The sequence below is a fragment of the Danio aesculapii genome, chromosome 2 (assembly GCF_903798145.1).
Source record: "Danio aesculapii chromosome 2, fDanAes4.1, whole genome shotgun sequence".
Classification (NCBI taxonomy): domain Eukaryota; kingdom Metazoa; phylum Chordata; class Actinopteri; order Cypriniformes; family Danionidae; genus Danio; species Danio aesculapii.
The window spans coordinates 22,587,370-22,600,939 of record NC_079436.1 but is presented as its reverse complement, the minus strand read 5'-3'; the positions used below and the strand labels follow the sequence as shown (position 1 = coordinate 22,600,939).

Sequence of the window (13,570 nt, the reverse complement as noted above, 5' to 3'; positions counted from 1 at the left end):
TAGTCATTGTTTGGCACATAGCGGTGGGCAGAGCGAGGCTTCATGAAACACTGAAACAGATGAAGCAAATGTGTCGAAGCTTAGAAACGTTTTGAAACCTGTATCCACACCTAGTGGTCATTTTGTATGTTTTGCTCTGGAACAGCTTCAGCAAAGAAACAGTTAAGCAAATTGAGAAATTATACCCCACTTTGTAGAGTTGATATTTCAAGTGATTCAGTGAAGCGTGGAAAGTTCCTGACTAACATGCAAATATAATGGGTTTGAATCCAGGGTGCAGCTCTAGACATTAGTTTTTAAATGCTCTGCTCTTATAACATGTTTTGTTTTAACACTGGTCTGACATCTGAATAAACACTTTGTGAATAAATATGTCTTGTTTTGGTCATAAAAAATTAACGTTATTAAAATACAACAAGTCACAATTTCTGATCATATGTGGAAGTCGGGATTCAAACTCAGAAGGAAAAGCTTCTAAAATGTCCAATGCTTTGAATCGCTTTAGTCATGTGACCTGGGTGTTTTGGATCATGCTTCTGTGCAGTGCAAGCGAAACACTTGCGCTTTGGGATCTCGACACTGTGTTGAAACGTCAGTTTCGCGTCAACCATCCCTAGTGGCACAGCGCTTTGTGTCTGGTGTGTGATGAACTTTAAAAAGCAGTTCTTAACCAGCCATCTGTTTACACACAGCGCATAAGAATGCAAAATGCAGGACACACTGATTATACATTTGTTTAGTGCTACCCTGAAGAGGCAGCATTAAATGTAGCAGCATCAGAGCAGAGCTCATTAATAGTCACAACCGTTCCAAATATCTTGCTTACACCAAATATCCTGCTTTGACTTTTGACTAGAAATATGGTCAAAATGGAGCTCATAGTAATTCTTTGTTTATAAATGAGCATTTCTGGAGATTTTTGCACTTACCCAAGCCACAAACCTACCATGTAGATATCAGAGAACAATTTACGTATTGAATCAATGCACTTTATTGCACCCTTAAACTCATTTCATAACAGAAGCAGAATCAGATTTAAGATTAAAGTAATCCAAGTCAACTCTGCTTTATATTTCAATCTCTTTTTATGCCAGCTCTGTTCAAACCACAGAGACTTTAAAACATAACATAACAACCTTTTATGGTGACTAAAAAAATAAAGTAATCTAAAACCTACCTAATTAAGTCCTTGCAAAGAGGAGGGAAGGGTTGCTTCTGGTAGTGGCCGAATACTTCAAAAACGATTGGCTGACTTTTGATGTATTCCACAAAAGACTTGGTGACCTCCACAGTTATCTGCAATAATAGCAAAGCACATTTGAATTATTTATGCTTGATTTATTTCATTTTTAAATAAATTGCTTTTTTAGTAAATAACACAAAGGTTTTGATTACATTTTGTACATGGTAGAATCCCAGAGGAGGCCCTCGGCCAGTATTCTTTAATGGCTCAGTGGAAAATGCCTCGTCATGCCTGTGAATAAAACTGAGGGGGAAACACACGGGGGGATGAGTTAATATTGCATCAGATGATCTTGAATTATGTAAATATGTAAAACTGTAATTGTGAAACTATAATTTCCTTTTTTTCACGATGTTTTTAATTAGCAACTTTCAAAATATCTAGATAAAAAGGTTTCAAATTTGTAGCATTCTGCAGATCTACTGAAAAGGTGGAAATTAAAGAGCACAGATGCAGCAGCTCATTTAAACCAAGACTGGAAAAAGATTGATCTGATTACAAAAGGACAACATTAAACACAGGTGTAAACAACATCTGAAAATTTCTGAGCTCATCCACTTTTAACCATTTACAGACATAGTCAAATGTTTGACCGAACTGCTTTCATATTGTAGATGTTCATGTAATGAAATGTGTTGAAAAAGCCACAAAAGACCACCTTCTATCAGCCACCTGTGTTATTGAAGCACACTATGGTTATTTAAACTTTCTAAAATCTTAGGTGTATTTTCAAATAAAAAAGTGTGAATGTGTGAATGTTCTTTTCCGGAAAAATTCCGAAAGGTCCTTGCCTGTATGAACAGCGCATTTTTGAATTTACGGGTAAAGTCGTTCCGGTAATTTTCCAGATATTTACCGGTATCACTGTGTGAAAGGGGCTATACTTTCTTCTTTACTGCTGTCTAAAGGTAAAGTGCAGTAACTACACATTTAGTCAAAACTGAGTTAAAGCCAAAAATGGGCCTATTGTTACAAAGTCTACAGGTTCAATTTTGTCCAACTTCAGAGAAACAAAAGTACTAATCTACTGGCTGGTGTAAAAAATGTTCTCAGTTTTGTTGTCTGTAGTTACTGCACCTTGCTTTTGAGTGTGAGTTTTGCTCTCAGTAAAAGAGCACTGCATTTTTTTGAGATTTGACAGTTGGAAAAGCTGATTGTTTTTAGAACAGTGCTTACATTTCTGCAAAAAACACTTTGGTGGAGACGCAGCTTTAATACCAGACTTATTTAAGGTCTATGGAAGAACATAGTTCAACTTACTAGGGGTAGATCTACTCACTTGAATTGGCAGAAGATATCTGCATACTCGGCAGAGATGCTGGATGCCTGAAGCACTGTGACCCTAAAGGTGAAGTTGCTGCCAATTTTCAAGTGCTGAAGCGATTTGTCTTGAGTCACATCTAGAGGACATTCCAGAACATCCTTCAGAGGACTGTCAGGAACATCTGGAGAGGCTAGATAGGGCAGTGCATGAGAAAACAGATCCGATTAGAGTACAAATATCAGCTGGCTCTTATCTGTTTCTACACATTCTACAACTTTGAAAGTGAAATGGCATTGGGCATGTTATTTTATCTTTGGCAATGCATAAATTCGTTATAAGGCATTGTTACATTTATATCAACCACATAACTCATTACCTAAGCAGGTGTTGTTGTTGACCTCATCAGCACTGAGTCCCAACTCTGAGTTTTGTCCTTCTCCTTCAACAATACGCAGCTCCTCTTCAGATGTGTGTGTTTGAGTCATCCCACTGCTGCATGCTTCTGTCTGAAACTGAGCAGAGAAAAAACAATTCTTTTACTATCTAGGAAAACAATTTAATGTCTGCAAGGCCAAACTACTGAAAAGATAAATGAAATGAGTGGCACAACCAACCTTTTCAAACGCTTGATCCTCAAATGAAATCTTGGCAGTTCCTGATTGTCTCACACCAGAACCATAATCAGGAGCTTCTTCATCAGCTGTGACAATAAAAGTATTTTAGCTGAACATTACAGAACAGAGTATGATTTACTCATAATTTATTCATGAAAAAGTAATGAAATAAGAAAACATAATTGGTCTGAATAATGAGCCTTTGGTATTAATTTTTTTTAAAGGGCACCTATGATGAAAATCATCCTTTGTAAGCTGTTTGGACAGAACCGTGTGTAGGTATAGTGTGTCCACAGTCATATTGGAGTGACACAAACACAATAAGTCTCTTCATTTAAATTTCCTGACATTAAAATAGGACCCAAATGCCAGTGATTTTGAGGGCCACCACAACGTGACGTAGGACTGCAGTTTTCCCCACCCACCGAATTGATTGACAGGTGCCATGTCTCCATAATAACATGTATACACATGTCCACAGAACATTTGTTTTTGCTAATAAACTGGGATTAAACATTTTCTTACAAATCTTTGTGATTTTTATCAGTTGCATAAATTTAAAATGTTTATGCGAAATGCTTTTGGGAGTATCGTAAATAAAAACTTAATATATGAAATAAAAAATAATACCTTTTAAACTTTTATTTAATGTTACAATGCAAATTCAATTAAATCCATTTTTTTGCTAAATAAAGCAAGTCTCTCATATAACATATTTACTAAAAGACAGAAAACATTACTTTACAAATTATATATATATATATATATATATATATATATATATATATATATATATATAGTAAATAAATCCTTTGAAAGTTTTCATATTTGTTAATAATATTACTCAAATCAATTAAAAAACTAAATAAATAAAATTTTACTCAAAATTCTAAAATTTCTACTAATGAGCTGTATTTCAGCTTCATCCATGTCTGTTCTTCATCTCTGACTGCTGTTGATCTAACATAACACATGAGAAGCAGATACGCACGTGGGAGCGGTGGGCCGGGTGAAGCAGCTCATTTGCATTTAAAGCCACAGGCTACAAAAACAGCTATGATGTACTCAGACACTAAATTGGGCAGATTCTGGAGGCTATAATAAATTATCTTATGAGTATTTTGAGCTGAAACTTTATAGACACATTCTGGAGACATCAAATGCTTATCTTACATCTTTTAAAAAGGGTAAAATTGGTTGCCTTTAACTTAGGACCAGAGGAAAGAAAGAAAGAAAGAAAGAAAGAAAGAAAGAAAGAAAGAAAGAAAGAAAGAAAGAAAGAAAGAAAGAAAGAAAGAAAGAAAGAAAGAAAGAAAGAAGAAAAGAAAGAAAGAAAGAAAGAAAGAAAGAAAGAAAGAAAGAAAGAAAGAAAGAAAGAAAATAATGACGACCAGGGGCAACAAATAGATAAATGAAAACACAAGGGAATATATCAATAAAATAAAAACATTATAGGTATGAGAACTGTAATCTGTGGTACTGAGTACTGTAATCTATGGCAGATCTCCCTTACTACTGTTACGGTTGTAGCCTTTTTGTCTTTTGCTTACACCCTCACATTGTGAAATTACCACAACTTTTAAATATTTTTCCTTTTACCCTAGACTAACATCAAAGAGGTTGTAACAGTATGGTAAGAAGTTTCCCAACAGTTATTTTATGTATTTTTGAGGAGTTAATTCAAAACTACGATGCAACGGTGCAACGATGAGTCACACACAATATCGTTATTGTTATGATCACCAGCGATCGAGAGGCTGCAGATTACTAGTAAACACGCAGATCACTAACGGACTACAAATCCGCCATTACATGGATTACAAGTTACAGTCATGCACCGCTCACACGCACCTGTTCCAGATTCCGCTGATTGCTCTCACTCATGGACTGATTACAGGACTATTTAAATAGCAGACACACACACATCTAGGCTGAGTCTTGTTTATCTGAACATTACGACATGTCCTTTGCCTTGTCTTGACGTGTTGGATCTTCGCTGTGTTAGATTGTTTATTCCTGTATACTGCCTGCCTTTTGACTAACACTCGCCTGTTTTTTGACTATGACTCTGGATTCTCTGTATGTACCTGATTGCCCCTGTGTTGACTGTTGCTTCCCTGACTATTCTTAATAAATCCTGAGAAAGAAAGAAAGAACGAAGGAAAAAAACAAAAGAAAGAAAGAAATCCTTTTTTCTACATGTAATGAGGACCAGCGATAACAAATCTACAGTACTTCTATAAATCAATGGTTTAACAATACTGGCTTACTAATAAATATTCATTAAGAGTGATATGCCTGTTAGGATAGCCATCAATATCAGTTTCCAGTCAGTTTTATTGAAATCAAGTCAAATCATAAGTTTGGTCTTACCTGATATGGCTTGTACTGCCACACGAAGAAACCCCTTGACCTCGCCTTTCTCACTTACAATGGCCACACGGTGCACTAATGGCACGGGGTACAGAAGGTTACTCAGATACACAAATGCCCTATGGGAGAAGAAGGAGAGAATGATGGGAAAAAGGAGGAGAGCCAGAAGGAAAAAAGAGGGATTTGAGACAGTTGAGGGGGTGAATAAAAGAAGAAAAAAAGAAGGTTAACAATTAATGGAAAAAGAAGTTTAAATAGGAAAAAAAATGTCAGTGAAGATCAAATCAGCCATACTGCCACGGGACAACACAACATCTGACACACAAAAAAGCAACCAAATAAGAAGCTGCTTCAGCGAAAGCCAAAAAGTGCCCTGTAGGTCTGCGGCTCATCTGTGAGTAGCCTATTAGAGCTGTCATTTTTTTAAAAACGATACACAAAGTGGTGGTAACAAGGTTTTTGATCTCTGTGGGGGTTGGTGAAGTGTTTCAAGAACATGCATATAGAGGAGAACTGCACCATAAGCTACTTTACAACATATCTTTTCATATATACACAACATATCTTATTGATCGTCTAAATAGCCAAGTCAGGCATTTTTTGCACATTATATTAGTCATATGCAAAGTTTTCAAACTGCTTTGTCACACATTTGGATTTTACGTGGATTCAGTAACTGATTGAAAGTGTAAAATCCCTAAGTTTGGTGAAAGACCGGCCTCCGTCTTGTCTACAATCAAACTAAATTCATTAGTTCACTGTATATCTGCCCTCTTGATCCCAAAGTGATGCTGGCCTAAGCTTGAAAGGCGGGTTCAAGAGTGGCAGGAGGCGTGGCCAGAGGGGAGGAGCTTTCGACAAGATTGGTGAGGCGCAAATACAGCATGCTCAGATAAACAAAATGTTTTCGTGAGAGAACATAAACTCAGAATTTGGCTTCTTGGGCCAAATACAAACTGGAAAGAAAACAATTGAAATGACATTAACATACATGAATTTGACCCCCATCAACTTAAAAGAAAAAACACACGTCACAAATCTTGTATGTTGCATGTGCGCAGGGAAGAGTGAGTGTGAGAGCCAATCCAAAACCGTGATACAAATTTGTAGCTCTGGCATGCCTGATTGAGACTGCTGTAGACGAAACCAGCTCTTTCATCTTGAGCGCTGTATGCTTTTCAGACAGAACAATTGGCTGATTTATGAAGATCACACAAACAACAGCCATTATATTCAGAAAGCAGCAGACAAAAAATGCATTATGCTGCCAAACAATGCTGCATCGTTCGAAGCGAGCAGATTTGATGTGAATACCTTGTTCTGTGCAGAGCTACCCATGTTCAAATGCCTTCATGTTGCCCATTGTAGGACATACATCCATTAGAAATCTGTCACCAGTGGTCTGTTGTGATTTTCACAGTCAGTATTTGACTTTGCTATAACTCACTGTATGTTCAACTTCCTCTCATTCAGTTACTGAACGCTTCAAAAACACTCAAATGGTCCTTATTAATACTGTATGGAAAAAAAGATTGTCTATGAATAAGATTTTATTTTTAGAAAGAGATCCATCAGTAAAGAGATCCATCTATCTATAGTAAAGAGATTTATCTATCCATGCATCCATCCATCCATCCATCCATCCATCTATCTATCTATCTATCTGTCTGTCTGTCTGTCTGTCTGTCTGTCTGTCTGTCTGTCTGTCTGTCTGTCTATCTATCTATGTCCGTCTATTCATCCATCTGTCTGTCCGTCTAATCATCTATCTATCTATCTATCTATCTATCTATCTATCTATCTATCTATCTATCTATCTATCTATCTATCTATCTATCTATCTATCTATCTATCTATCTATCTATCTATCTATCCATCCATCCATCCATCCATCCATCCATCCATCCATCCATCCATCCATCCATCCATCCATCCATCCATCCATCCATCCATCTATCTATCTATCTGACTTTTTTGCATTGGAAACAATTTACAGAGTAAACTGTCATTATGAAAACATGACAAAGCCATCTTGTTCATAAACAACGGTGTCAGGATTTTTCATCTTGATGACACTGACACTTTTATTGACATGAATACTTGCTTTTGAGGAATGAGCTTTCCATTTTGAGCAGATGACTCGCTTTTGCAGGTTATCAACAAGGTTTTGCAGTTTGTACTAATTGTTTTGAGCAATGTATTAACTGTTGTGCAAATGTAAATAGTGTTGTGAGAAATGCACCAAAGCGACTGAGAAAAACTGTAACTTAGTTAATAATTGACATTTTACATAATAATTATAATATTTGCATTTGCTATTCATTTATTCTGTTTTATCCAATTATATTTTATGCTGACATTATAATGGATCACTGTTTTGTTTGTATATCTATGCAAATAATAATTCAAATCTGAATTCTTTACATTATTATTTTATTATCAATTTAATGAATTATGTTTTCATAATTGTTCTTGTAGCTGATATGAATAAACATAATCTATTTTATTATAATTTTAGGCTAACAAATATTATTGATCATTGTGTGTTTCTTTTATTCATTTCGAAGTAACTGGATCCAAATTGTTCTTATTTTTATTGATAAGATTAACAGATTATTGATAGATTAATTGATTTTCTTACTTTTTTATGTTATCATAATAGAATAATCACAGTGTTTTGTTTGTTTGCTTGCTTATTTATTCATTTACAGAAACACTTTTTAAAGAACAAAGTTTAAAATTGTCTTATTATTATTATTATTATTATTATTTTTATTCAAGAAAATCAGGGTATAACGTAGAGCACCAGAAGAAACACAAGTATGATGTAACAGTGTAAACACGGTGTAAAAAATACTGATTGTCATAAACATTTGCTTGAACTGAGATAACTAGAAAGCATTTACTAGGAACTAAACAGAACATTATCTAGCCAGTATCTACAGTGACCCCTGTCTGTTTACCATTCGTCTGTTTGGATGTTCCAGCAGCAGTAGCAGCCCCTATCAAGTGTGTGTGTGTCTCAGTGTGAAAGAGCTAGTTTCCTCTGACAGCTTTGCTCCTGAAACCTCACCAACCTTCCCACTAAACTGAACAGAGGCCAGCGGTCGTAAAAGGGGTCCTGGCCATCGCTGACACCTGGGCAGCGCTCGCCCACACCATCATCCTCCTCCTCTCTCCCAAGCTCTGAGCCATTGTCCTCCACAAAGATCTCATCGTCCAGGTCCTCCAGCTCCTCCTCCTCCACCTCCACCTTCCCATAATGCCGCTCATCGGCGAGCTCGGTTATGTCAGAGTCGGGGTCGGAGAGGGTGGGGGAGAGGGTAAGGCCACTCATGCGCTCGCTCATGCACGTGTTGAGAATGGGAGTGCTGGTGCAGCCGGAGACATGGGAACTGGGTTAGTACAACACCACACACACACACACATGCACACACATGTCAGAGGCTTTGCTGTGTGCGGGATTCTGTAATTGCAGGTGCATTTGGTGTCATTGTTTCTTAATGTTGTTCTTGAAGTGGTTATGTTTTCAGGTTTTTTTAAACATTCACTTCAGGGATCACAAGATGCTGTAGGTCATAATGATATAATAAATTTCTGCAATAAAAGTGTCATAACATGTGATTTCTAACAATTTGGGAATTGTGTAGTTCGACTGGTAGATTGGCTCAATCAACAAAAATGCATGCATTGTTAAAATGTGTACGCTGAACAAGCTGTAAATCATTTTATGAATAGTCTATGCCAAAAATGTTGTATATATAATGAAAAATTTATTTTTTGATGTCAGAATTCGAGTGTATTCTTATCCTGTATTGCTGTGTGATCATAATACTGTTAATATAAAAAAGGTAATATTGTAAACTGATAGTACTGTTAAACTATTGAAGAAAATAAAAATTTGAATCATAAAAAGGTAATATTTTACTTATTTTATCTTTAGTCATGGTCCTACTTCTACAACATTAAATTACTTAAATATTAATTTTTCCTTATAAAAATTCTTAAATCAGGAGTCAACTATGTTACCGTGCCTTTCTTTGTCATTATCTCCTACAGTTTATAGGGTTAGGGTTAGGGTTAGAGTTAAGGGTTAGAGTCTAAAGCGTTGAAAGGTATGTGTGATATTTTGATTTAAGAACTGAAAAGTTCTTAAAGAGTTGTTATGAAAAAAAACCATCAAAACTGTTACCAGTGCATCAAAATAAGGACAGAATTTAACACTAATCACACAGTAGTCTTTTAATAGTGATTTCGTTGATGTCATGAACTCTAGCAAGTGCAGTTTTTGGCACAAAGGTTTAAAATGATCCAACCCAGGCTCCTTGGAATTATGTGCCCAGGGCTACATTTCTAAAAACTGAGAAATATGTACCTGAGCTACCTGTTCTTGCATTGTTTGTTTCCACAAGTCCACAAGAAGCCGCCGTTTACATTTTTGACAATCTCAAATATGTTAATGGAGCACAATTTCCCATACGTGCCATTTCTTGTAAATCCACCAGACGCCGCTGTTGTACATTTCTGCCAATCTCAATGACCATTCTGTGCGTATCTGTGGGAGAGAAGCCGGCCAGAACGACCTTTTTTCCACTCCCTTAACCATATTGGCTACACCAAAAAAATAGTGTTTTCAAAAACAAACTTGAAGAAAAAAGCCTTTCTATCACATTTTCACACTGCTTTTGCTTTGGGTTTCATATTACCTGGATTCTCGAACCATGCGTCACTTGACTTGAACACTGGTCCTGCTCCACTCCATCTTCTAAGTCTGACGCTGTACATGGCGAGCTATCGAGTAAACCAGTCACACCAGAAAAACTGCCTATAAGGAGATAATCCTTGGGCACATATTCTCAGTTCTCAAAAACGTTGCCCTGGGCACTATTTCCAATAAGCCTGTGTCGAAATCATCAGTTATATTACTGTCAAACTCTGTTACCAAAGTAGAGTAACAATGCTGACGTCATGTACCAGTATCACCACTAACAGTGTTGACAAACATAAAGAAATCTTTCTGTTAAAAGTGACTTGATTGATTAAACTGAACAAGTTTTCAATCGGATATTAATAAGAAATCATTTTAGTGACTTTTTTCCCTTAACCTTTTGAAATGCAAAATGTATCTCCAATTATAGAATCACCCATATGTACAGTATGTGTAAGTAACCCAGCCCTGATTTTCCTAATCTGTGTTCAGCTAATGCTCTAGTGCTTTTCATGAGCAGTGTCCGAGTCCAAAGTTTGGCTTTCCAAAGCTCTCCATTTAACTCAACAGTGAAGGAAACTTTGTTAAAAGCACAATGTAGATTATAGGTAGTTTCCAGAGATATCCAGTGGGGATAGCAGCATCCACTTGGCACAGCATGTGAGCCCGACATATTTATTACTCACCGACCAACCAGACGGAACCACGGGAAGCGGTCGTAGAAGGGGTCGCCACCGGACATGATATGATCACAGTCTTCCACTGCCGTACTGGGCACTTCTGCTGCTCGGTCATACATTTCTCTCATCAAATCCAGTCTTTGTCTGCAGAGATGATAGTAATGCTTTAGCTATTTTAATAGCACATGCTTTTTAAACATAATATATCATTTATAATAGGATTTACTTTTATTAAAAACATTTACTGCACTAGTCACACCATGATTCAGTAAACCAATTGACTGGTGAATCATTTGACCCTGAACTAACCAACCTAATTAGAAAAAGGATCATATTTAGCCGCAGCTTTACATCTGTTAATTGGTTACTTAATTCTGATACATAACTGCAGTGCTTGACACATTTCTGTGGGCATTACACCCAAGTAGCAAAGAATTCTGGCCCAGTTTTGGCATAAAGCTGGCACAGCAGGCATTCATCCGGCAATGGCATACAGCATGTGGGCCAAACATGACCCAGGTCTTTAAGGCGGCACACAATACTTGGTCCAGATATCAAATGCAGTATTTGGCCCAGATACTAATAATTGATATGCGGGCCATGTAAGTTTGGCCTATCTTGACCCACATTTAAAATATATTTTTATTATTTTTGAATAAAGGAAAAAAATTCAACTAATCAGGTCGTTTGGAGAAAAAGCACGCCCATAATGCACCTAAAGGGCAATGCTTCATGGGTTTATCAATTTCATTACAGTGACACACCAACATATCTGGTCCAGTACAGGCCCACTTATGGGTTATTAACTTGGCTGAGACTTGGCCCAGATATGGTCCATGTTTGGCCCTTGTCTGGAAGCCAGACTTGGTCCAGTCATGTACCGTAATTCACTGTTATGTGTGGGCCAAGCAAAAGCTGGTTGTGTGGGCCAGAGCTGGGCCAGGGATATTTTGCTATGTGGGATGCATATTTTGAACAGTAGAAGTCAAAATGACAAGCTCTCCTGTGAAACTTTTTCAAATATTTACCAAGTGCTGTTTAACAAACACAATTTTCAACAATATTTTTAATACCTATTTTTAGGAACAATATTGGTAATAATTATTTTCAACTTCATTCTTTTTTCAAATATTTCCCAAGTTCCCATTTTTTTTATTTTAAATTTAACAATATTTTGAATAACTACAAATGCCATGATGACATAATATTACAACAGTTCATAATATATTATCAGTATTTTGCAAGATAATAACAACCAGCTTAAAGTGCAATTTAAATTTAACTAGGTTAATTAGGTTAAATAGGCAAGTTATTGAACAATAGTGGTTTGTTTTATAGCCAATCTGAATTTTTTTAAAAGGGAGATAATAATATTGACCTTAAACTTTATTTAAATGTTTTTAAAACTGCTTTTATTCCAGCCAAACTAAAAGAAATACAACATTCTACAGAAGAAGAAGAAGAAAAAACTCTGAAATACTGTGGAAATTTCCTTGCATTGTTAAGCATCATTTGGTAAATATTTGAAAAAGAATGTAAGTTTCACAAGAAGACTAATTATTTTTACTTTAACTTTATATTTAATCTCACTGTACCTGAGTTTGTCCAGGGTCCAATAGTGTGTGGCACCATTTTTCTGGTCCTGCACCTCTACTGCTACAATGGTGCGAGGGAACAGTCGTTTCTCTCTGTCTTTGGCTATGCTGGGTGGCAGGAGGTCAGGAGGCAACGGGGAGTACAGTGTGTCTGTTAACAGCACAAACTGAAACTGAACCTGCAGACGAAAGGAGCAAATGGTTAGCAAATTCATTCTTGGGGATTCAGTGGGATTTTATAAAAAGTTTAATACAATCATTAGGATGGCCGAAAATTATTTCGGCATACCTTTTTCTTCAGCTCCACGCTAATGGCATTAGCCTCCTTGAGGAAAATGGCATTTCCCCAGAGCAGGTCTCTGAGAGAGGTGAACTGATAGAAACGCCATTTCCGGAAAGCCCAGAGGGCTAGTTCTGTCTCTCGTTTTGTCCATGGGACTGCAGGAGCAAAAAGATAAACCCATTTCAAATGAGGTTAAACATCTAAACACTTTATTTAGAATATGACCACCTCAGATGTTTGATATGTCTGGATCAAATAATGCCTAGAGGTCTAAAACAGTTACCCACCTTCATCTTCTAGCTCCTCCTCTTCCTCTGTAGTTTCTGGGTAATATCTGGAGTTGACCTGCTTCTGAAGAGCTTCCAGTTTACTCTCATAGTCCTATAAAAACAATGTTAAATTTGCTTTCATTGGCATATTTTTCCAGTGCCTTCCAAAAATAATCAATTGAATACCTGGAATAATAATTAAACGAATAGTTCACCCAAAATGAAAACAGCAGTTAAGAAAGCATTTTATAACATTGATGTGACACAAGCTCCTCAATTCAGTGCTTAAGTAAAGTCACGTCACATTTATCTATTAGGAAAGACAATACATTGCTTTAAGTAATCCTGTATTTTAAGGGTTCTTTTCACTTGGTGAAGTTTGTTTCTCGTCACTTGCTTGGTTTGAGACTTGTGGAGCTGCCCATCGTTTGATTTGCTCTTGCTCAATTGCTCATTACACTGAACCAAAGAAAACTGAACTTCAACAGTGAAAACTGAAATGAAGTAGTTTCAATTTAGTAGAACTTCCTCTTAGGTGAGC

General features: G+C 36.6%; 1 protein-coding gene across 7 annotated transcripts in view; it reads right to left on the bottom strand.

The window, feature by feature from the left end:
- kif1ab (kinesin family member 1Ab) overlaps window positions 1-13,570 on the bottom strand; it is a 69,792-nt gene that overhangs the window by 21,974 nt on the left and 34,248 nt on the right. For 6 of the 7 annotated variants that reach the window (XM_056474966.1, XM_056474956.1, XM_056474982.1 and 3 more), the window contains 10 exons: window positions 13,048-13,141; window positions 12,767-12,915; window positions 12,478-12,656; window positions 10,889-11,026; window positions 5,495-5,613; window positions 3,122-3,207; window positions 2,884-3,019; window positions 2,523-2,697; window positions 1,396-1,486; window positions 1,178-1,296 (listed from right to left, as the gene is read on the bottom strand). In XM_056474966.1, the coding sequence (XP_056330941.1) occupies window positions 1,178-1,296; window positions 1,396-1,486; window positions 2,523-2,697; window positions 2,884-3,019; window positions 3,122-3,207; window positions 5,495-5,613; window positions 10,889-11,026; window positions 12,478-12,656; window positions 12,767-12,915; window positions 13,048-13,141 (1,286 nt within the window). Of the gene's footprint in view, window positions 1-1,177; window positions 1,297-1,395; window positions 1,487-2,522; window positions 2,698-2,883; window positions 3,020-3,121; window positions 3,208-5,494; window positions 5,614-8,571; window positions 8,866-10,888; window positions 11,027-12,477; window positions 12,657-12,766; window positions 12,916-13,047; window positions 13,142-13,570 lie in introns of all 7 variants that reach the window. The other variant, XM_056475008.1, reaches the window with a different exon arrangement.